The 25,067-nt window shown below is 38.5% G+C and overlaps 1 protein-coding gene across 7 annotated transcripts in view; it reads left to right on the forward strand.

Moving 5' to 3' along the window:
* The window catches only part of LOC126251343 (epidermal growth factor receptor substrate 15-like 1), a 209,443-nt gene that overhangs the window by 54,416 nt on the left and 129,960 nt on the right, over positions 1-25,067 (forward strand). For all 7 annotated transcript variants that reach the window (XR_007545722.1, XR_007545723.1, XM_049951711.1 and 4 more), the window contains exon 9: positions 13,042-13,194. Coding sequence is in view for 5 of the 7 variants with exons in the window: in XM_049951711.1 (XP_049807668.1) it covers positions 13,042-13,194 (153 nt within the window). In the remaining 2 variants the exon portion in view is untranslated. The remainder of the gene's footprint in view (positions 1-13,041; positions 13,195-25,067) is intronic.

Here is a 25,067-nt window from a genome sequence, read left to right on the forward strand (position 1 = left end):
ATTTGAGGTCATCAGTCCCCTAGAACTTCGAACTACCTAAACCTAACTAACTTAAGGACATCACACATATCCATGCCTGAGGCAAGATTCAAACCTGCGACCGTAGCAGTCGCGCGGTTCCGGACTGAAGCGCCTAGAACCGCTCGGCCACTGCGGCTGGCGCCTCGCAACAACCGCAAATGAGATCCCAAGATCTCATCACAATATCTCACAGCAGTTAAACCTTGCTGATTCACCCATACGATTTCATTAGAGTTTTGTATGGTTAACATAATCCCTGCCCTCACCATTAGGGATCCTCCTGGATATCGGTCTCTTTCCACAATGTTGGGGTCCCGAATTCATGTTCCATGTTCCCTCCAGATGCGAATCCATTGAGAATCACTCTCCAGACGATATCGGGACTCATCTGTGAAAACAACATTGGCCCACTATTCGACCGTCCAGGTGGCGTGTTGATGACTCTACTTTAGACATTCCCTTCTGTGAAGATGCGTCAGAGGTAGACATACAGCAGGTCTCCAACAGTAGAGGCCACTCAGCTGGAGCCTTCTGCACACTGTTTGCCTTGACACAACACGTCCAGTAAATGCTGCGAGCTCACATGCCGGTTGCCATGTGGTACTATGGCTGTACTGTCATACCCTTACAGCCAAATAATGGTTCTCTCTTCTAAAGTCACACATTGTCAGCCCTGCCCTGGTCTTTGGGATACAATTTTGATCTCTAGGAACTGTTGCCACATCTGAGAAACAACAGAATGATTCACACTAAGCCATCGGGTCCACATCAGTTTGTGACTGTCCTGCTTCCCTTCCTTCTGTGGATCTCCCTACAGAGAGAGTGTTAGGCGATTTCTCTGTACCATACTGCACTTTCTGTGACTGTGTACACTGCCATTGTAAATGTGGGACTACTTGGCAAACACTATCTTGTTACATAGGTGCATTGGCGTCATCGTTGGCATGGTTGCCTGTTGGCTGGAATGCCATCTTCCATGCAGAGGATGATCATATGGGAAATGGCAGTTTGTTGCTTTAATTTTGGACACCACTGTAGTTGCCACCCCTATAAATGCCAGTGTTATCTATAAGGTTGTTTTGGAGCAGTCACTACTGGAACTTAAATGCCTGCCAAATTTGATGCCTTTGTGTGTAATGAATACTGAGGTTAAGGGCATTTTGCCAAAATACAGTCAAAGGAGGTTTGCTTCCCTAAACTTCGCTCACACACTGTGTCATGATTAATTTGTAATCCTGAAATAGTTTTGTTACATTGGCATTTCTTAAGATGTTTATCCGTATAATCCTCTTGTGAATAACCCCTTGGTAATCTAACTTGGCTCATTGTTGCTAGTATTACATTGTTCAGTGTCACTTATTTTCCTTGCTACCATATCCCACCAACAAAAATATCTTAACCTTAATTTCTCTGCATCATTAATAATTGAAAGTTCCTTATTCCCTAATTACAAAAATGCTTAAATTCAACAAATATGTGCATTTGTCAGACATAAAGATATCTGATAGTAATATTTATGGCAGTTAATGTGGACTAAGGGTCTTATCAATGTATCTTTTGCCTTTTGTTATCTACAAGTACTAGGAGTTGTTGTTGTTGTTGTGGTCTTCAGTCCTGAGACTGGTTTGATGCAGCTCTCCATGCTACTCTATCCTGTGCAAGCTTCTTCATCTCCCAGTACCTACTGCAACCTACATCCTTCTGAATCTGCTTAGTGTATTCATCTCTTGGTCTCCCCCTACGATTTTTACCCTCCACGCTGCCCTCCAATACTGAATTGGTGATCCCTTGATGCCTCAGAACATGTCCTAGCAACCGATCCCTTCTTCTGGTCAAGTTGTGCCACAAACTCCTCTTCTCCCCAATCCTATTCAGTACCTCCTCATTAGTTATGTGATCTACCCATCTAATCTTCAGCATTCTTCTGTAGGAGTATCTAGTCAAATTGTTGGTGACGCTCAGATTTGAATGTCCAAGTAATTTGGTGCTCAAATGATAGATAACTCTGGGCCTAAGACAGAAATTAAGGAGATTAACTGTACTGCTCTTGTATTCTGTCACACGCATTTCAACCTTCTGTGGAACCTTCAGAGATATCTGCCACTGGGAATGGGACACTGAAGTACCTGTGAACCATGGGCCAGTTGGACTGTCCTAACTTCTGATCACATTGATACCTTAAGTGGTGCTAATCTTGACAGATAAAACTGCATAGTAGAAGCTGAGCTTTTGCGATATAATTGGATGTGCCCATTTCCCTTCCTTCATGACTTTAAATTCTCATATGGCATTGTTGGGGAGGGGGGACCCAGGGGGGTAAGTTCTACCATCTAGTAACAAAAAGTTTCCTTCCCCTGCACACAGTGGCCCCATTCTTTGTGGATGTGCAACAGTTGTGTTTACTGGAGGTAGAAAATGCTGCAGGTGAGCAACTTGACATTGCAGGCACAGCAATCTGTGGCTGCTAAAAAGTGTCTGAAAGGCAGCCACCAGAACTACAGACTGTACCGTGCAGCAGACAAAATGGTACCCAGCAAGGAAATGTCATTTCCGTATCTCTCTTGTTCCCAGCTTCTGTAACTGCCAATGAGAAGCCTTTTTCTTACACCATTAAACGCAAATTGTATTTTCTACTGTTTTCATCCAAATAGCATCATAATGAACTGATGGTTACCAAACCGCTGCCCATTGCTCGCCTGGTTTATGTGACAATGTAGCACTCAGTTCACACAGTTACTATATGTATATCTCTTTCTTATTCAGCACCGTAGTTGTGATTAATGCTTTACTGCACTATCATTTATTGAAAAGAGGGGGATGTGGGACAAGAACACGTCAGTAAAGGAAGCTTCCAAAAATGTGGAGTACCTTTAGTACCATATTTGCATGAATATAGGCCATACTTTTTGTCCTAAATCTTGGCTTGAAAAAAACATGGCGTGACCTATAATTGAGAATTTTTTCCCTCATATCATAAAATGTCAATTCAAGATGACGTGAACCTTAACTTTTGGGTTGGAAAAACTTAACACAGTACCTGTTCTTGAAAAAAGAAAAGGAAATTTCTTTTTCACAAAACTGCATCATCTTTTTTGTACAACTTGTTCACTTTCTAAAGAGACAGAGCACGGTGACTGATGTGAATCAATGTTTTGATATAAATTGAATGGCTTCAGTTGATACCACAGTCTAATACATAAAGTCACGACACTCTCTACTGTGAAAGCTGTTACAGTTTGACAGCTGGGGTGACATTAGCGTTCTGAGCAGTGAAAGCAGACTGTCACATTCATTGTAAGGTTACTGTTTATTATTCATTGTTTTTGTACCTAATTAATGAAATAAATGTTACACTTATGTGTTGCATGCATTGGAAAATTACCAAGAAACATGGATTATTATGAAATAAGTATAAAAGCAGCTTAATGTCACTGATTCAGTTATTTAACCTACAACTTATTCAGGAAGAAATGCTTTAGAATACGTGTATAACTGCACTTCCTCCACTGACAGCAAAAGGATAAAAACACACATTTCATGCATTGAAAGCATATATTTCTGTTGTTGTCTATTCTTATTACAATAGGCACTTTACTTGACATGTAAAAAATTTTTTTTGAGTCAAAAGGCTTTCCTGTTCCTACAGTTCACTCAATTTTCTAACACACAAATATTCTTGCAAATGTAATTTCTGTTGCCTCAAAAGTGAATTCATTGAAGATTCTTGTCATTTACGTCTGAGATGTAGCAACAGTTGTGAAATTGGTTTCTCCTGTGTAGGGAAAAAGTTTTTATTGCTTTTGACATTTTATCATTGCATCTGTTTTGTTTTCCCTCCAGATGCAGATATGTTGCCTTATTTGATACTTTTTAAATACTGTAGATATCACATTCCATACAGGTTTCCTACATTCTGCATTCACTGATATGGCTGGAAGTGTAGCGAACGAAAGTTCGCATTGTTGGGGAGACACAGAATGTCTTTCTGCAAAGGATCAAGTCTTAACTTTTTGTTATTAAAGAAAAATTACACTCTTCAGTAAATATCTGTATGTTATAAGAGACTCGTAAACAAAGTTTACTGTAATGTAGTGTTTCATACCTTCCAGGGTCTTAGGAAACTAAAGAATGACAAATGTTGTGCCAATTTTTAGTAATCATCAATTTTTATATCACTGCATATGCTCCCTATTGTAAAAACTGTGTTACAGATGAATATAGATGATACTATTCATACTCATCCGATATCATATTTGTAAGTGTAGCTTGCTGGTTGCTTGGCATGTGCTATCACAGTGGGTAACAAAAATGAGATGTAGTGTGAAGACTTATGTTAGACTGTGATCAGTACTGACAGCTGTTTCTGTGCAGCCAACATAGCCAACCATAATTAGTAGATGACAGCATTTTCAACATACCTTTGTGAAGCAGATGTATTTAACACGTGGAATTCAAAATCATTTGAATTTGGTGTGGTTTAAATTTGCGACAATATACATAGCAGTTACTGCATAGATCAGATTTATTATTAAAGATATTTGAGAGCCATTTTGTTACTTCTAAAGATGCATATATTTTACTTTACGCATTTCATTTTGTCTGTTGAAAACAATGTCAGTTGTAGCATTTTTGTCTGATTTTCACTTATATTTGGGAATGTCATCTGCTTCCACATTTCTATCGCTTTCAATACCATTAACAAGTGTAAAGTTTTTATGAACACTGGCCACGCAAATGAAGAATTGGAATCAAACAATATTATGAAAAGGATTTTCTGTTGTTTGAATTGTAATCAAATCCAGTTTTGAAAGATGTAGGTAAAATTCACATAACATTAACAATAATTTTGTGTTACTTTTGCGAAAATATTTAAGTAAAAGTACATTAAATCTGAACGCATTGAAACATTACACAGTGGGACCAATTTACTCCAGGCTGTCAGTTTCACCCAAATCAAGTACAATTACTTCTCAGCATCTCCAGTATCTGATTCTTGACTCTCATTAGACAATCCAGGTTGCTGCTCAGTCACTATCACAAAGGAGGTCATCTTCAGTCCCATCAGGATGACTGGAAATTCTGTTTTTAAAAAACTTTCTACAACAGGTTCTTCTGATATTGACTGCCAAGCAGCCAAATTCCAGCAGTGCACTTCTCACACAGAAGCATGTTGCAAACAGTGTCCTGGTGTCAAAGTCCCTTTGTTCATTGTGTAATTTCTATAAAGGCTGAAACACACTTGTCATGCTGCCAGAAATAATAACTAGGTCATATATTTTTTCTTTCAGATTTTGTTTCATTTGTTTACCATTGTGACCACAAAAACTGTCAGACATGACCACTGATTTTGGGCATAGAAGAGCTCCTAGCTGCTTATTCCAGACTGCTGAAATCCAGTCTAGGACCACTGCCTTTACCATCCACCCACCATCACAAGCCCTTACAATGATACCAGGTGGGAAGCCTTCTCCATTGGGGAGATTAAATACCACATACAGTGGCAGTTTTCATCCATCAGCCATAATGCTTAACATCACTGTGCATTACTGCTTTTCAGAACCACATACACACATTTGACACTGTGTTCCCGTACGTTATTTACTGCAGTGCTGCTCGACCTTTCGAAATGGACCCGCATTTTGTCTGCATTCCCTGTCTGGAAAAGGAAATAACAATTTTTGTGTCTAAATCAGATTACGTAACACTGAAAAGATATCGGACTGTTACCATAAGTCTGAGGCAGTTTTTGCGCAATTGTAGTTAGGTGATGAACAGATTGTTTTTTTGTACCGATTGCTGAACCCACCCGTATGAAACTTTAAATACTACTGGCGAAATGGTTCTTCTGTGTGCTATTTTGCAGCCTTCAGTTTGAATTGTTTCCATCATAACAGCATATACACATTTCCTATTTTGAATTACAAAGCCAAGCAAGTCGTCTTCCACATCTAGTTATTAGAACTTTCTGCCCTTGAAATGCACACTGACTTCCGAACTGTTTAAGAGTCTCTTTTCACTTACAAATCAAATCTGTGTCGGGCTTTCTGCTTTCTGTGTTCCTTTGCATGGCTGCTAAATTGAAGTTTAAATTTCACTGTGTAACTAGCATGCTCCTTTCCCATCATTGCTTACAAACCAAAAATCAACTTGTCTCTTGCCCCCAACTTCCTTACTTTGTCCATATCTCCTAATAAATCCGGTTTCTCCATAACACAAATGTATGAGAAGGTGGCTATGGTCCGCCACCTAATAGCAGAGCAGATGAAACTGCGATTTTAACAAAGCAAATATATTCTGCCTATTTAACAGTTACATTGTAGTTATGCGAGAGCTGAAGAAGAAAGTACTTTCTAATTGAACTCTCTCATAAGTTTTAGTGTGGTCTATAGTCAGGATTAACTTTTTACTATAATTTCATGCCAAAAGTTTAGTGCGTCCTATATTTACGGGCAGCCTGTATTCACGCAAATATGGTGCTTGCCAGACCACATAAACTGAGGTTGCTCTCATTAGAACCCAACCTGCCATAATGAGAAATTGTGTGTTTCCACCTTGTTCTTGCAGCAACACTGGTGCTACCATGCAATTCATAAATCTCATAAATTTGTCTATGAAGATTTGACATGTCTGGGGCGCATGCGGGCGTACACACACACACACACACACACACACACACACACACACACACACACACACACAAAATCCAAACTGCTTTTGTGTATAATGAAACATACTGATTTAATTACAAATTATGATTCAAAAAAATAGTAGTTTTTTAGTGATGAAGAAATCATTTAATGAATGACATTACATATAGACATATGAAGGTAGCTGTTAAAACTCATAAGAAGTTACAAATTTTTGAAGATTGCTGTAAATAAAATCCTCGTGCACTGCACTTTAACTGAAATCTGTGTGGATATGAAGTTAAAACATGAATTTTGTAATAGCTTTGAATGTTTATAGTCATGTGATAAGTGTGAAAGCAGGAAACAATGCACAGAATGATACCAATCTTCACAACTGTACCTTGATACCCTTTTAACCTTTCTTCTCTCTGCATCCCGAACATAGCTGTACATTTCCCAAGTGCTTGTCGGGTGATGATTCTTTGCAGTGGATGGAATTATTGACAGAAAATGTTTTATGAGTCAGTCACATAGGGTTGGTGGTTGAACATGGAGGACCTGCTACTATTGATGCAAATCCCTCTTTTTGATATTTTGAAATAATGTTCTAAGTAACAGCAATACAGAACCCTTTAGAATTTCTCTGACCACCTTGTTTTCTGAACAAAGCATGTGCATTCCACAGAGCTAGTTCTGTGACATGGAAAAGATTTTCTTGTTATATTTCTTTCCTCTTTTATGAATAGTCAATTTGTTAAGTCAAGTGCTGATCTACCTTGTCTACTTTGCTCATCATGTCATTGTATACTGCGACAGCTACTGGCTTCAATAGTCTGAGTCGTATATACACAACTTTTCTTTCAGCATTGTGAATTGTTGACAATATAGACACATCTCTCTCATTCTTCTACCATATTCTTCACCACAGTTTCTTGTGACAAAATGATCAAAGCATGTCATTTCTGGAGAGCTTGGTAGATACTGTACCCATATGTATTTCCCTTTATAGAACATCAAACTGTCATCAGTTGTATATCTCGTGTCTGGCAAGCACAAACTTATGAATTTGTTGTTGAGGTGTTCAAGTATAGACAGATTGTACTTAGCTTCAGTTGTGAAAGGTTCACAGGATTGTACAAAGAATTGTCAGGAAAACGGAGCAGTTTTTCAGCATCAGAAATTGAGAGAAAAAATAAACACCTGTCGAAATCAGTGTAGCTAACATAGGGTGTTCTGTCAGATACATTTCGTAGTGGTTCTTCATCACAGTGTTTGAAGCAATACAACAGCGATAAATGCTAGCATTTCATCGCTGGTAGTGTCTTTCCACTGAAAAATAAGTTGCAGTTTAGCATACTTGTTTGCCTCTGTGACAACCCTTTTTATTAAATAATCATCAATCACTTGCTCCACATAACACATCACATCATTTGTACAGTTGTTCATTAAATGTATTTCAAGATTTCTTGTGAACAGAAATCTTGGAAAAGTTGGCCGGAGCACAGTAAGTATATCTGTCTCGTTTGGTGAATTATTATCACTTTGTCTGCAGTGAACTACTCTTCTCTTGCTGAAAGTGCAAATTTTGTTGTTGAGTATCCAGAGCTGCATACAGTAAAGTCAATATTTTCTGGCATCTTGAACAAAATATGATAGCTGGGCTATAAATTTAGAACTTAATGCTCTCTGGTGGCTGAATACTTAACTATCAGCACTGAAAACGATACAAGATGGGTTTTATTTTTTCAATGTTTGTTCTTAAGTTGTCTGAGTATACTTGGGATTTTAAGTTTCTCTCAAAATAAAAAACAATATAACTCGGGATGTTGTGTTAACACGATAGTAGAGCTTTCTAAGCCGTTCTTCATTTGGTCGTGGCTAGATCGTGCTTTCTGGCTTTTGTGGCATTGGATATAACTTCAGTAGCAGACAACACACTAGAAGAGAGAATTACGTTCAGGGCAATATACTGGTTGGCGGGCTTGAGGACTACTTGATGTCATGAATCTTGATGAAGGAGAAAAACTTAAGAAAGGTATTGCTATATATGAATGCTTATTAATGGTTGCAGATTTAATTTCAAACAACCAGATATGATTTGCTAATGGTTGAACTAACATACGGGTGAATCGGGGAAGCTAAAGAGCTGTGACCATGTGCCTAGTACCAGTCCCATTTCTCTGTTGACATTTTCTTACTGGTATGCACGTTGTTTATATTGAACTCACATGGATGACATGTCCTTTTAGTCACTGTGTACTAGACATAAAATTCAAATCTAAGAAGGTTCAGTCTGCAATCGCATTTGGCACTACTTTTACAACACTGTTTTCACTTTGGTTAGTTGTAGGCTGGAAAATTCCCCGTGAAAATTACTGAAGCTTGAATGAAATGTTTTGTGGGAAAATTACTGTTTGATATCATTCCCACACTTTGAAACACTTGAGCCATTTAAAATAGGAAGACAAATTCCTTTTCCAGTGAATTTTCTAGATAATATTCTTCCCCTCATTCCATTTCTAGTGATTACTTATCATTGATATTTATTTCACCTTTAACATCCAGTAATATTCAACATAACTCTGTTTCTTAAAATTCTCCTAGTCTCCACTCGTAATGCAATCCACTTATCACTCAACTCACACTGACCCCTGGAAAACGTGTGCTCAAATTGTAAAACATTGTCAGTTGTACAGTGCCCAACAAATGACTGTCTCACAGAGAGCTACCAATCCCTCCTTCCCTCGGCAGATAGGGTACACTTGTAGTATGCAAGACTACTGCCCCCAAGTGATTTAATGTAAGTGTTTGTTAATGGTAAATTGATTGGCTAAAAGCGGTGAAACTTTGTATTCATAGTGCCTAAATTCTTTCCCTTAAAACTGCTCAGGCAGCAGTAGATATCAGTTCGGTGAAATTAATTTTGTGGTGACATTGGGCTACCGACAAGGGAGAAAAGAGGTTCAGATCAGTGTCTAGTCCTAGTTTTCACTTTTTTATAGTTTCCAGCAAAATGTTTAGGAACATGTAAGAATTGTACTGTAAGTAAATCTTGATTAACTCAGTTGTTTGTGCCATAAACTTAGTGCTATCTTTACTGACACTAAACTACAACAAGAATGCAGATAAGTTTGTTGAGACAGTCAAATGTTGAGTTACAATCAGTATCTATAAGAAAAGTTGAATTAATTTTTGAGTTGCCAGCTAACAATGATGGCATTTTAATCGAAGTTTCCGGAGAAGAATACATCATGTAATTTACATTATCCTATTGCATTCTCTTGTTGTTCCACTAAAGAACTTCAGCTGAATAGATTAAAATATTATGAACATAGATTTAAACAAATGTAATGGATTGATCTATTAGGTACTTACAACTAGTGTAGGTTCAGAAGTATCCGCAACTTCAAGAAAGTAAACATTGTAAATCCTGTTCCTGTGTTTACAGATATATTGTCCAGAGATTTCCTTCCCAAGGGCATTTATATACAAACTCTTTCCTCCTTCTGAAATGGTAATGTATTCTTTTTCCTCAATGACTGACACAACTTGAGAAGAAAGTTCTCTGTAGTACCAAGTAACATCATTTGTTTCCATTTCATTTGGTGCTGTGCACACACTGCAGTTTAACCTTGGCAAAAGAGAGAAGAATAAGGTTATCTGGCACTGTGCATTCTATGAGCAGGGATACAAGCAAAAAGTCAGCACTAAGCAGGTTGAAATGGATACATGATGCTGCAGTTTTGCAGAGATGAAGAATCTTGCACTGGACAGACTGGAGTTAGGGCCTATTTGAATTTAGCCCTTCAAGATGCACTTGCCCATACAAGCTGTAATGTCAAGATGCATATGTAAAAATAAAAATTCACTGTCTTATTTGAACAACACGAGCAAATGATTACAGATGATCACATTATTTGTATATCAGAACATTTGGGTATCCTTTTTCGTGTTTTCTTGTTTTCATCAAAGCGTAAGAAAATACTGAGATTAATGCATGTGATGATGAGTCCATATTACCTGGTTTGTGCTCCTTCAAAGACCATTAATGCTTCTGGGATAACTGACTTTCCAGTGTTAATGTCCAGGGAAAAATTATTTAAACACTCATAATATTTTTGCCATGAATTCTTGATTAATGCAATCTTCTGGGAATCTTTACCAGGATACTCCATTTCCGTATAAGCTCTGTCAGTATTAGTATTTGCAATATTTACTCTTAACGTCTTCAGAAAATCGTAGGAAGTGGATACTGAATGATGTTGCAAAATGTACAAAAGGAAGTACATTGATGCAGCAAAATATTTTGTGCTCATTGATGGATACCTGGGCAGTTTACAGGCAAACCTCAATAAATATAACAGTGTGTTAAGTCAAACATTTCATTCGCAGCACGTCTTCCATGCCCTTAGATTGCAATTGTTTTTATTTGGTTACCAATGGAGTTTCAGTAGGCTACTTATATTATGTGTCATTTGTTTCCTATGTTTCCTCCTTCTGTTGTTCTTCTGCATATTCTGTGCAACTTGCTGCAGTTACTAACACAACATATTTCTGTAGTTTCTCTGGAGAAGTTCATGTAAAAGTTTGATTTCTTAATGTCAGAATGCTTTTATTACACATAAATAAATTGTATATGTTGTGTACTTTCATTATATAGATTATTTTAAAATTAGATATTGGCATCTCTGAGAGTTCATGTTAATTGTAATATTTCACTTTCATTGTGTCAAATTTAGTTAGAAAATCTCCTAAACTTAATGTTGCCAAAGAATTGACTTGTGAGAAGATGAACTTTTTTTAAGATGTGCCATTATCTTAAAATGAGTGACAGGTTTTGTTGCTTTTTTAGTTAAGATGATTCCATCCACACATTAGTTTCACAAGTATATTATGCTACCGTTCATACAAGCTTGTAAATGAAGTTATATTTCTAAAACAGATACCACATATTTGGTTATTTGTGTCAAAGGTTTACTTTGTAACGGCACCAGATTGTTAATTATAAAATGGAAACCACTATACAACAATCAATCTTCCAAAGGAACATTCACAACTGAGCATTATAGTAGAGATTGAAAATATCAATTCAGTTGTAAGGTTTTTTAATTTTCCATGACCGATTTCAGGCTCTTACATGCCCATCATCAGGCATGATAATTTTGTTTTGTGACCCTAAGTGCTGCAATGGAGAGTATAGGACACGGTGTACCACCAGCGAGTGCTGAGCCCGGACTAGTTATCCCACAGTTGTTAACATGAAATAATCATTGTACATTAGAGTCAAATCACAGATTTAACATGTTGACAATATGTTAACTGAAGACTCTTGAAAAATTGTCACTAAAAATATTATGGGGCTATGGATCAGTAAATTTTCTCTGTGGTTTTGTACTTAATTGAACCGAAATGCGAGCAGATTAGTTCAAACTCTACATCATTTCTAAATATTTATAATGAAAATAAATTCTCTCTCTCTCTCTCTCTCCAGCACACATCCCCCGGTGTGGGGCTTTAACTATTTATAGAATTTAAGCAGTTTATTCTGTGCATGTAAGAAGAAAGATGGAATTTTGTTATTTCAGGTTTTGGGCTTTTATTGATTTACTGCCGACCCTGGCAATATGTCACGAGTGCTAAATATGTACGGGAAGTGGATATACGTCATAATCTCCTCCTCCCCCTCTCTTTGTCCATCTCCTCCTCCTTCCCCCCTCCCTCTGTCTGTCACCTCCTGCCCCCTTCCTCCACCCCCTCTCTCTGACCTTGAGCCTTATTTATTGTTATTACAACTTCAAGTTCTGTAGTGTTGTAATCATAAGTAAATAAACCATGGCAGCACATTTTCACAGCAGAGTACAATGCAGCATTTTCTTTCTCACAATAAGTTTTAACAGAAAAGTGGTACACTTTTGTCTTAAAAAAAATATATCACCTACATCTGTCCGAATGTTCATTAGAGTATTATGTAAAAATTTGTAGTATATCGGGCAAAAACTTTTCAACATTTTTGGTAACAGTGTTTGGTGTGTATTTTAAGTTCCTCGTTAGGTGTATAAGATCGCATGTGTATTTGAATGCAACATTGTGTCAAAATTTCGAAGCAATCTGTGAAGGACCTTCGGACATTTAAGATTTTGAACAAATGAAGATTTACTTTTTTTGTAAGAAAGATGGCATTAGTTTTGTCAGGGAATTATTATGCTTTCATAAATCTGCTAAAATTGGGAGGGGGGATGGCGCTTGTGCGTGTACAAGCGTGCATTTGTGTTTAATGGCAAAACAAAATTTTGAAAAAAAAAATCTTTTGTATTAATAAAAGTAATTGGTTGTTTTGTAAGAAAAAACTGTTACACACATATTTTCAATTTATTTTGTTTTCCTTTTTCAGGAGAACAATAATGCGCCTTATTCAAATCCTGAACTTGACATGATAACCAAAGATATAGAGGAACTCGCCAAAGAAAAACATATCCTCGAGACTGATATAGCACAAAAGGAAGCAGATATTAAAATTAAAAATGGTGAAATTAAAAGTCTTCAGGTAGGTTATCTTTCTTTGTTCATTAAGTGTGCATATTCTAGAAGGAAGTGATGGGATCATTAGAGTAACCTGTTTATTCAATTTATTTAATTTGTTCATTGATAAATTATCATAATCACTGATATCTGGTAACAAATTGACAGCTATACAGATCAAAAACAGAATTTGGTAAGTTACATGTGGACTCTGAATAAAAGTTTAGTTATTTATGGTTGAGAGAATTTAAACAAAGGCAAGCACGATTGAAAATGGAAAACTCTGAGCTTGAAGTGTAGCTTACAGAAAAATTAAAATCTGTTATCCTTAATTACTACATCCATTTGAACACACTGTAAACTAACCTTGGTTTCCCTCTACAATTTCTACTTCTTACATTTCCCTCCGTTACCAAAATGGCACTGCCTTGGTTCTACAGGATGTGTTCTGAAAACTGTTCCCTTCTTTCAGTCAGGTTTGCTGTAAGCTCATTTTTTTCTCTATTCAGTTCTGCACCTTGTCATTTGATCTGTCCATCTAATCTTCATCATTCTTCTACAGCACCACATTTCAAAAAATCCCATTCTCTTCTTGTCTGAAATGTTTATTTTCCACTTTTTCAGTTCTGTTGAAGTTTATGCTCGAGACAAAAATACATTCAGTAAAGACTTCTTTACATTTAATTTTATATCTGATGGTAACAAATGTCTGTTTTTTCAGAACTATTTTTTTCGTGTTATCGCCAGTTTGCATTCCATGCCCTCTCTGCTTTGGCCATCACTTATTTTGCTGCTCAAATATCAAAACTTATCTCCTATTTTTAGTGACACATTTCCTAATATAACTCCTTCAGCATGGCCTGATTTAATTTGGCTACATTCTGTTACCCTGTTGTCACTTTGGTTTACATTCATCTTACAACCTCTTTTCAAGATCTTATCCATTCCATTAAACTGCTTCTTCAAGTCCATTGGTGTCTCAGATAAAATTGCAGTGTTCTCAGCAAATCTCAGTTTTTATTTCTTCTTGCAGAACTTTGATTCCTTTTTGTAATTTCTCCATGGCTTCCTTCACAACTTGCTCAGTGTACACACTGAATAATATCGAGGATACACTACAACCCTGTCTCTCTTCCTTCACAATTACTGCTTCCCTTTCATGTCCTTTGACTCTCACAACTGAAGTATGGTTTCCGCACATGTTGTAAATAAACTTCTGCTCTGTGTTTTTTCTGTGTTTCTTTCAGAATTTCAAAGAGTGTATTCCAGTCAACAACAGAAAAAGTTTGTGTAAGACTTCCTTCAGTATAATCATAGGGTTGAATTGCCTCCCATTTTCCAGTATTTCTCTGGAACCCAAACTGATCTTTCCCAACGATGGATTCTACCAGTTTTTCCATTTTTCTGTAATTAATTTGTGTCAGTAGTTTGTGACCATGACTTGTTAAAAACTGATAGATCAGTAATATTCACACCTGTGAGCACCTGCCCATTTTTGAAATTGGGGTTTGCTTGTCTCATATATTTTGCACACCATATAGAATAGTTTTGTTGTGGCTGGCTCTCTCAAAAGTCTCAGTAATTCTGAGGGAATGTCATATGGTCTAGGGTTCTTGTTCTGACATGGATCTTTCTGTTCCCTGCCAAATTTATCTCCCAGTATCATATCTCCCTTCTTAACTTTTTAAGTACTGGCTCTTCCCTCTGTGTAATATTGTCTCTTTTGTGTTCATGGTTCTTTGCTGTGGTAGAAGTATTTTCAGCCAGGCAGGACACCAGTTATGAAACACACACCTTTATTATGGAAATATACTTAACTCAGTGACAAAACAGCGACAAGATGTGTAAATATGCTTGCCCCAGGGACACGGTTTGTACCTCACTTAAGTCCAATACTGTGACAAGATATGTGAATATGCTAGCCCTGGTTACACAATTTGTACCTCACTAAAGTCCTGGGTGACTGTTCTGTACTAGAAACACGATAACTGAAGTGATGCATAAACTTGGGGTAGCTGGCTTGGGGGCTAATGCAGGATTGAATCTAGACTCTCGGCACTTTATGTAAATATTGGCATGGAGATACCACTTTGCACACTTCCCGAAGGTGTTGCTCTTTTACTGGCCTTACATTGGAACCCAGTGTGCACCACTTAGCTGGCCTCTGATGATCTGTATGGGCAGTTGCTAGTGCCAACTGTTGAATCTCAGCTTGGGTTGCCTGGCACAGTGTGTAACAATGATTGACACCACATTCCTCCCTGCCCCTGTACCCTGTACCTCCCCCCCCCCCCCCCCCCCCACCTCTGCACCATCATTGTGTACTGTGACGGCAAGTACAAGTAGTAGGGTTGGGAGATCTGGATTCAGACGCAGGTGAAAAGACAAGAGTTGTGGTGACGGCAGATCGCAGATCCCCTTCCTCAAGCTTCCATGCTCCTGGCAAGTGTTCAGAAACATCAGCCGCAAACCAGACACATTGTGCATGGTTGCACCCAAGAACTGTGAAGTTGCTGATTAAATATCTGCAACTGATGATGGTGAGGTGTCCAGAAAGGCAGCGGGTTTGAGCATTGCAGACCACTGTGGCAGGAGCTGTGGTACTGGTGGCAGCAGCAGAGGCCCTGTGTTGATCTCTGTGGGTGACTCACCCCAAGGGGAAGACTGCACTGGGCATGGGGAAGATAGGGATGGCTGGTACTGCAGAATCGTGTGAGGTTCAGCACCTGTGAACAAACATCTGCAGCAGTATCACACAGTGAAGAGAAGTGCAACTGATTCTAATGCTGCTAATGCACTCCAGACGATCCCCTCAAGACATAAAAGGCCCAAAGCACCTGTTCCCAATAATGAACACCCGATAGTACACTTTCCCCTGGGCCTGAACTTTGTGCACTGCAGAATAATGTAGGTCTTCTGTGGTGCATGCATTAGACCATAACTGTAATTGTATGTGCAGCAAAGTGTGCTTCCAGTTGTGCACAGTACTCAGCCTAGTCATCCCACTGGCCATCAAAATCTCTGAATTCGGGTGCCAACATGGATGTTGCTTGTGCTGCTGCTGCTGCTGCTGCTGTACACTGAGTAAACTGAGTAATGCATTTGAGCACTGTTGTGTCTGCTGCCCTTGTAACTGTGAAACCTGAGTTAGCGACAGTTCCAACATTGGATTAGCCATGAAGACTAGTGACTACAGCCGCACATGAAGAGATATGCTGCTGTACCTGCCACCAACCTAGAACCAGACAGTTAGTGAAACAGAAACTAGCCACAGTCCCTTAGTAGAATGGGTAGCACATAATAAAGAACATATTGACAATGTCAGTTAAGCCCCTGGAAACACCAACTATTGCTGTTCATTGTCTGATCGTGTGGTGGTGGGAACCAACCGGGAACATTGTGCTGATGAAAAGTACCCCGTTGCCAACTGCGGTGTCTGGAGTTCAGCTGCTATGAGAGCGAGAGACCTTTAAGTAGACAGGACACCAGTTACAGGAACACAAAGAGCATTATTATGGAGACAAAATGGCAACAAGATCTGTGAATATGTTAGCTCTGGTGATATGGCTTGTATCTCACACAAGTTAAATCTTTAAATCTTAGGAGCAGCCGAAGTCCAGGTCACAGTTATGTACTGGAAATATTTCAATGAAGTGCTGTATGAACTCGTGGAAGCCGACTCAAGAGCAAATACATGACCACTTCCAAACACTTGGCACTGCACATACTTCCTGGAAGTGTTGCCCTGTTCATGGCTCTCCATTGGGAACTAGTACAAACCGCTTGGTCAGCCTCTGGTGATCTGCACAGACAATTGCTACTGCCAACTGTTGAATCTCGGCATATGTTGCCTGGCATGGTGTGTGTAACAGTGGGTGATACCACAGCCTTCTAGTAAATTCCCTTGTACTGCCCTTGTATATATTTCTTCCATCTTTCAACTTTCCTTGCTTTGCTCAGTACTGGCTTTCCACATGAGCTCCTGATATTCATACAGCTGCTTCTCCTTTCTCAAAGATCACCCCCCCCCCCCCCCCCAAATAGGTGGCACGTATTTATGTACTACCTAGTTTTGCATGCCTGTAGAGCCTGACATTCATTCTCTAGCCATATCTGCTTAGCTGTTTGTTTATTATGTCACTCAGTTTTAGGATTATGTGCCTCAATCTTAAAAACTGAACCCTTATAAAATCACTTCGTTGTCCGTCTGTCTGTCCTACTGTTAAGAACCCATTTTCTCTTGAACAGGTAGACGAATCAAGCTTAAATTTAAGTTTCTAAGTCAGTTCAATCAAAAGATGTGGGCATTTATGTTACATATTTTGTATTTGATAACTCACTCATCAGAGCCTATAGGGTGCTTCCAGTTGACCTAGAATCATGAAATTTGGCAAGAAGCAACATTTCACACAACAAGCAAAGGAAAAATTCCGAAAATTGTTAATTTGTAATTTATCATGTGAAAAACATTTGTTGCCATTTTTATCTGTCTGTCTATTAAGACCCATATTTCTCTGGAACTGGGTGGCATCTCAATTTCAGATTTACGTCTCATATTAAGGTCTACGATCTCTTGGTGGAGTAAAAAAATTTAAGTTTCTAAGTCAATGCGATGAAAAGATTTGACCATTTATTTTACATAGTTTGAAACTCGCAGACTCGCTCATCAAAACCTGTAAGATACTTCCTGATGACCTAGAATCATGAAATTCAGCAAGAAGCAGGGTTTCACAGTACAAGTAAAGTAAAAAATCGGAAACATGTTAAATTTTAATTGTGTCAAATAAAAAGTATCTTTTTTGCCATGCGTGCACCTGCTCAATTTGTTACAGTTTCATATTTTTTTCATTTGTCACATAAATTCAATATTTCATGTGTTACAAAAGGATTTTTACTGGGCCTCGTTGTTATACATATTTGATCCTCTGCTGCCTTTTCTACTTCATGTCACGAAGCTATCCATTTGACTTTTATTACATTTCTTTACCCAGTTTCAGCCAATTGTTGACCAATGCTTTCTTCCCATTCTGTAATGTATTTCAAACCTTACAATGTCTCAAAGTCACTGCCACATGTACAACCATCTTACATTATTCTTAAAGCAAGTGTTGTCAATGATTAAATTATGCTCTGTGCAAATTTCTACCACTTGGGTTCCTCCTTCATTCCTTTCCTCCCCCAGTTCACATTCTTCTACTAATTTTCCTTCTCCTCCTTTCCCAGCTATTGAATTTCATTCTCCCATCGTATTTAAATTTTTCTCTCTCTTAAATATCGGAATAATTCCTTTTATCTCATCATACATTCTTTCAATCTCATTGGCAGAGGTAGTTGGCATATAAACTTGTACTACTGTGGTGATCGTTGGCTTCATGTCTATCTTGGGCACAATATTGTGTTCACTATGTTGTTCATACTTACCCATATTCCATTTCCTTATTTATTATTAGACCTACACCTGCATTACTCCTATTTGTTTTTTGTATAGACCTGTGTACTAACCAGATCAGAAGTCATGTTCTTCCTGCTACCACACTTTACTAATTCCCACTATATCTATCTTCAGCTTACCCATTTCCCTTCCTAAATTTTCTTACCCATCTACCCAATTAAGCAGTGTAATGTCCCAGGCTGCAACCCACAGAATGCCAGTTTTGTTTTTTCTGATGGTATCGGAGAACCAGATGGGGGTTATTATACCTCTAGAATATTTTACACAAGAGGATAACAAAATCATCAAGCCATGTAGTAGAGCTGTATGTTGTCAGAAGAAATAACAGCTGTAGTTTTCCCTTGGTTTCAGCTCTTTATATTACTGACATGGCAAGGCCATGTTGGCTGAATGTTACAGGAATAGCCAGCCAGAACTCGAGGGAAGATATAATATAAAATGTCATGTATATGATTACTGATGAATTAGGTATTATGTCTCCACTAGAATTCTGATTGGCTATTACTTCTGTATTTCCATAAGCTTCCCTGTTTAGATACCAATCTTACTTTAATTGTAAGAGATAGATACAGTAAACGGTGGATCAGTGCATTGTGCACTGAATATTACTGAAGCTTGTGGAATCAGGTTACAATATTTACACACATTAAAGTAGACAAGTTAGAATTTTTGTGTTAACTCACCCTTTTTAGTATCTCTGAAATTTTGTTACATAATATTAATAAATTATTCTGAGTGTTCACAGTGGCATCTTCCTTTACAGACATCATCAGCTAACTGTGTTGATCACTTTCAGATGTCTTCTTGTTCTTCATCATTCAGTGACAAGTGAAAATGAAGTGGGAGCAGAAATATAGTTGCCCGAGTGAGATTCTGTTCAGCTGTAAAATATGTCGGAACAAGAGTGTTCATACTACTAAAAACCATAAAACAACATTGGTTAATTTAGGTCATAGTTGGATGAGGTGTAATATTACTACAGTAATTCTAAGTTTTCTTAACTATTATCTTTGTAGTTACTTTGATATAGAGTTCCACTTCTATGAGCGACTTTTTAACCAAGCCCTTTCCCTGTGTATTTTCTAGTGATGCCCAACAAAATTGTATTTCACTAACACGTTTTGCCAGTATATATTTTTAGGTTCAGAAACTTCAGGATTATGAATTGGTAATAATTCAACAAAAATAACCATACATATTTTTCCCACGTGGAATGTTTCCCTCTATTATATTAATAACAAAAATAATCAGTTGTTTAAATGTAATTTAATTGGTCAGATAAAAAATCTTCTTGCCAAGTGGCAACAGGAGAACACACATGTAAGGGTGTCAAAGTTTGGCATTGAGAAGTCTGTGAAGGGTGATCCACAACATGAGACATGGAGTGCTGAATAGAAGAATTATTCTTTTTGCATGACAGTGTATGATCCCATATGCTCACAGCACACTGAATCAGTTGCCTCAGTTTGAATGGGAGATCACCACCCATCCACCCTACAGCTACAACCTCATGCCCAGTGACCTCTCTAACATCACACTATTTTGGTAATATGGCGACAGTCTTAGAGCAGTAATATGGTGACAGTCTTAGTGAGTTCTCATGATACTATTTGTACTGCTCCTTGTGCCAGTGGATCCTCCTCCTAGCAGAAAGGTTGAAGGTGAAGCAGGAGAATTGAAGGTAAAGGACTGGTGAGATTTAGGAAAAAGGATATAGTTTGGAAAATTTGCCCAGAACCCCGAGGTCAGGGGAGACTTAGTTGACAGGATGATAAGGAAAGACTGATTGTTGGGAACTGCACCAGATAAGATTTGAAAACGTTACAAACTTATGCGTGTTCAGCTGCTGCAGCATGGAAAATGGTAATACTGTATCTTCTGAAGGTTGGAGTTATATCAAAGTAAGGAGAGCTCTTCCACCTTGCTATGTTTGTCAGTTGACTGCAGTAATAACATGCGTTTAGGATGCACTTCTGTCATGCCTTTGTTCACAGCAGGTGCATGTTGTGCTGGGTAATGCACTTCCAGATGACTGAGCTATGTGAAGAACTTTGCTTAAATAAAGATCACACTTTCTAGAGCATTAGCCCAAACTTCCTTGGTGGAACTAGACACAGAATTCAAATTAAAGATTTATTGTGAGACGTGTTACACTGTAGATTAAGACTTTGTGAGTTGGCTGACTAGGATTTATACAACTTGTCCACTTTCTATGACACTGCTTAGAGCTTAGCCTAACAAATGCTACATGTGTTTGTATCTTGAAATGTGCATCTTTAATCACAGTTTCTCATTCCACATGTAATGTAAATCAGTACCTTTCGTGGTTAAAATTATTTAAACACTGTTTGTAAAAGCCAGCACCTCTTACTTAGAAAGTCTGACCAATTTGTCTTTCTAGGCTTGAGAGTTCAGTAAATTTGTACATCTGATGTCAGTAAACATTCAACATCGATTCAAATTCATTTCGATTGTTGCGCTTGCAGTTGCCTTGTATGTAAGGGTACGGCTGCAAGCACTTCTAGGCTGGTATTAGTGCAGAATTTAATCATCCTCCCTAACATTAGTTTTTTTCATCCTCTTTAAAATGACAAGTTCTATCATCTTAGTAGATTTCTTCCTCAGCAAATCGCGATTGGAACAGGCTCCAGGCAACTACACACAATGCGTAGTAAAATTTTGTGCCATGAGCCACAAATCTGATTCATTAACTATAACCTTGTCCAGATGCGTACCTTCGGAAACACACATCCCATTCAAACAAATAGCTTACATGTATACACACTTATGTACTACTACATATATTCAAATGCATACAAATGGAATGCAAATGCATAGGAATTGAAAATCAAATCCTAACTACACTTAAACTATAACTTATAAACTACTATCTATTTACAATTCAGTCGAGTTTTTTACTCAGTTAAATATCAGTTTCTTTGTTCAGAGATATGAATAGCATTAAGTCCTTATGAGGGTACAACCCTTGCATCTTCTGTGTCTCTGGGTGTGCCAACAGGTAGCACCAATCATGTGGTACATTAATTATTAGGTGTGGCCAGATATATAAAATTTGCCACTTTTTATTTATTCTTTTGATACTAGAAGCCTTGGGGTGGTTTTTCAACATAGCCAAATCTCCTATTTTGTAGGTATATATTCGATTCAGATTTCTTTGAAACTTCGCATTCCTGATTTTCGAATGGTGTTGCAGTGACAGCAAAGCTTGTTGTAACCTCTGCTCTCTTTATATCGTCCTTGGGATTCACGGCAGAGGCTTGAACCATTCATCATCAGGTACATTTGTCATGACAATTTCACAGGGTGTGTATCCTGTGGACTTGTGTGGTACACTGTTTGTGCATCTTTTGAAAGATGGGTTCAAGTTCCACCCACTTAGTCTGTTGGTTAGCTGCATAGGTTATAATGTATCTATTTAAGTCACAAAAACATTGTGCTATGGGATTTATGCTAGGATTAAAATTTTCAGGCCTGGTCCATACGGATATAATTACATTGTTGATATCCCGCACGTCCAACACCAATCTGATACTGCCATCTGCTTTTGTTACGGGTAGCAGCAGGCTGCTATAAGGTGACATTGATGGCTCTATGATCCACCAATGCAGCATTCTCTCTATTTGCCTCCCCACGGCTTACTTTTTTGTCCAAGGCATAGAGTATGTAGCTCTACAGAAAGTATTGTGTGGTTTTACTTGCATATCGAATTCGTATCCATGAATAATTCTGGGTTTTACAGAAAATACTCTGGCAAATTCATTCAACAACTGTTTAAGTTCAGCTTGTTGTTGCTCACTCAGATAGGCTGATTCGGCTACCTTTTCATTGAGTTTTTGTTTTACGGTGACAGTTTCTTGTGCCCAGCCGGGTTCCTGTTCGTTATCGTTCTCCATGGAGACACTATCTTTAATGCACATTGTGTGTGGATCATCTATGGTTATGTGGACATGCCAGCAATAACTCACATAATTATCCGGGGTCCTAATTAGTGCCAGGACAGTTCATCGGTTTTGGTAGAATAAGTTCCAGATGGCTTGGGAGAGGTCTGTTTTTGCCTTCATTTGCCTAAGCACATACAACCCCAGGATTCAAGGTACCACTAGATTCTTTACCACTTGGAATAAGCACTTGATGGCTTTGTTTTCCATGGTTATCTTAGCTTGCACCTGCTTTTTACGATTTGTACCCTGCACCTACCTACCACCTATTACACTACTCTTCCGACAGAATTTGCAATCTCCTCACCCGATCTATACATTTAAACAACTGTTCATCAATAACTGAGACACTAGCCCCTGTATCCAGAATCACTGTCACCAGTATGCCATTTATTTGCCCTTGAGAAGCAGCCTGCACAAGTTCTACTTCTGATTGGTCCGTCTGTCACAGATCAACCGTCAACTCCTCTCTGATGTCACAGTCATCACTGTATCGTAATAAATTAATATTCACATTCTGTCTGCCCCCCTCTTTTGTCTTGCCGACCGTCTGGGAAGGGTGTACAACAATTGGCCAGAGTTCAAACTCCGTCACACACTGCCGGTACCTGATCCATCACATCAGTTATCCTTACACTGTCCTTTGCAGTGCAAGGTGAATTTTGTGACACATACACTTGTGACTGACCACTTCATGGCTGTAGCGGGGGCGGTGGCATCGAAATCACATTAATGTGGTTAACGGGTACATGGCCTGCTGGCATTGCATGTTGCGACTGCCAGTTAGCCGGCCCTGTCCGTTGCCACTGTTCATTACTTGTCCGCATGTTTTTATTAGCAAAGGGGGTATTACCTCTTCCTCCACTTCTTCTCTTGGATAAAATTATCTCTTCCCTTTTGGTTGGAGACTGGCTCGCATTAGCATAATGATTACCATCATACCTGCTGTGATGCCAATTACCATTGCTGCTGGCACATGTTTGTCTTTTTATTATAGTTGTCCCCGTGAGGGTATTCACTACTATGTGCAAATCCGATCTTTCATAGAATGCCATTGTCTTGATTTTGTATTTTATTGCTCACCTGACCATTATTTGAATTCCCGTATTCATTTTGTCGGGCATCCTCTTGAATAAGGTCAAGGGAATCAATTGTGCCCACAGATTGTTCAAACATGTACTATTTTTTTGCAAATAGTGTTCGGTAATTTTCCTTTTAAAATTCACAAAACATTCCGCACCTGCATTGGTTTGTCCCAATATCGGGTCTCATTTAAGTATCGTTCAAAATACTTTCGGAGATTTCAGTATCTGGGGTTGAAAGGCTCGGGGCTATAAACCTGTTTTGTAGTCTTTCTTATAATGACAGAGACCAAAATATTGCCAGGAATTTACTTTCAAAATCTAAAAACATTGGACACTGATCGGTAATTTCCATTGCCTACAGAGCTGCATCACCAGTTATAAAGGATATTACAAAGTGTATCTTCAGTTGTTCAGTCCAAGATAAGGGCAACACATTTCTGAAACTTTTTACAAAAATCACTGGGTGAAGACTTTACTTTTCGTCATTGAAAGTTTGGAATTGGCGGTGCCTAATCAAGGACTCCTCGTGCTTAACTTGTGCTATAATTGGTAGCACACCTGCATCTGTCACAGCAATAATGCATGGAGATAGTGGCTGCATATTCTCACAAGCTGATTTCTCCATGCCGGGAATACTAATTGGTACATTTCCATACTGCTCTTTTCTTGGTGGTCTGTGGGTCACATGCAGTGGCTCCGCCACGCACTACTGTAATTGTACGCCAACATCAAGTCGACCCACAACTTCTGACACATGCTCATCAGTTCATTGTTCCAAACCTTGTGTAATATCAACAACAGTTTTGCTGATGATTTTCACTTGGCTCTCCAAGACGTTATGTGCCTTGTCAGGCTGGTCTACTTTATCATCTAAATTTGAAAGTTGTCGCAGGATGTCTCTGTCCTGTACTAAAAGTTCTGCAACTTGAGCTTTGACAACATCGATTTCTTGTGACAGATACGAAACAATTGTCTTGTCGTGTTGGTCGAGAAGCTCATTGAACTTTGTTAAAAATTGAGCATCTCGCACTTGCACTCTTTTTTTCGCGAGCAATCCGTTCCAGTCTTTCCCTATCTTCAAGTTCATTGTGCTATAATCTCTCCTTTTCATCACGGTGTTCGTCTCCCAAGTTTAAAAGCACTGCAAGAAAGTATAGTAAAGGTGGTGATGTTGGCAACACATCAGCTGTCAATGTTGTTGCATTACATTTCTCTACACTATCAGCCGTGTGAATTTTTCTACTCATTTGAGTGTGTTCACTAGAATCGAAAGATACAATATCTATGCAGTGTCACTCATTTTCCACTTCGGGAATTCGAGAGGTTGACGATTTGCCTTGTTCGTTTAATGCAAACTCTTGTACATCATCAGCTGCTTCAAATCCGGGCATATTCTTATTCT

This window comes from Schistocerca nitens, chromosome 4 (genome assembly GCF_023898315.1).
Source record: "Schistocerca nitens isolate TAMUIC-IGC-003100 chromosome 4, iqSchNite1.1, whole genome shotgun sequence".
In the NCBI taxonomy this organism is placed as follows: domain Eukaryota; kingdom Metazoa; phylum Arthropoda; class Insecta; order Orthoptera; family Acrididae; genus Schistocerca; species Schistocerca nitens.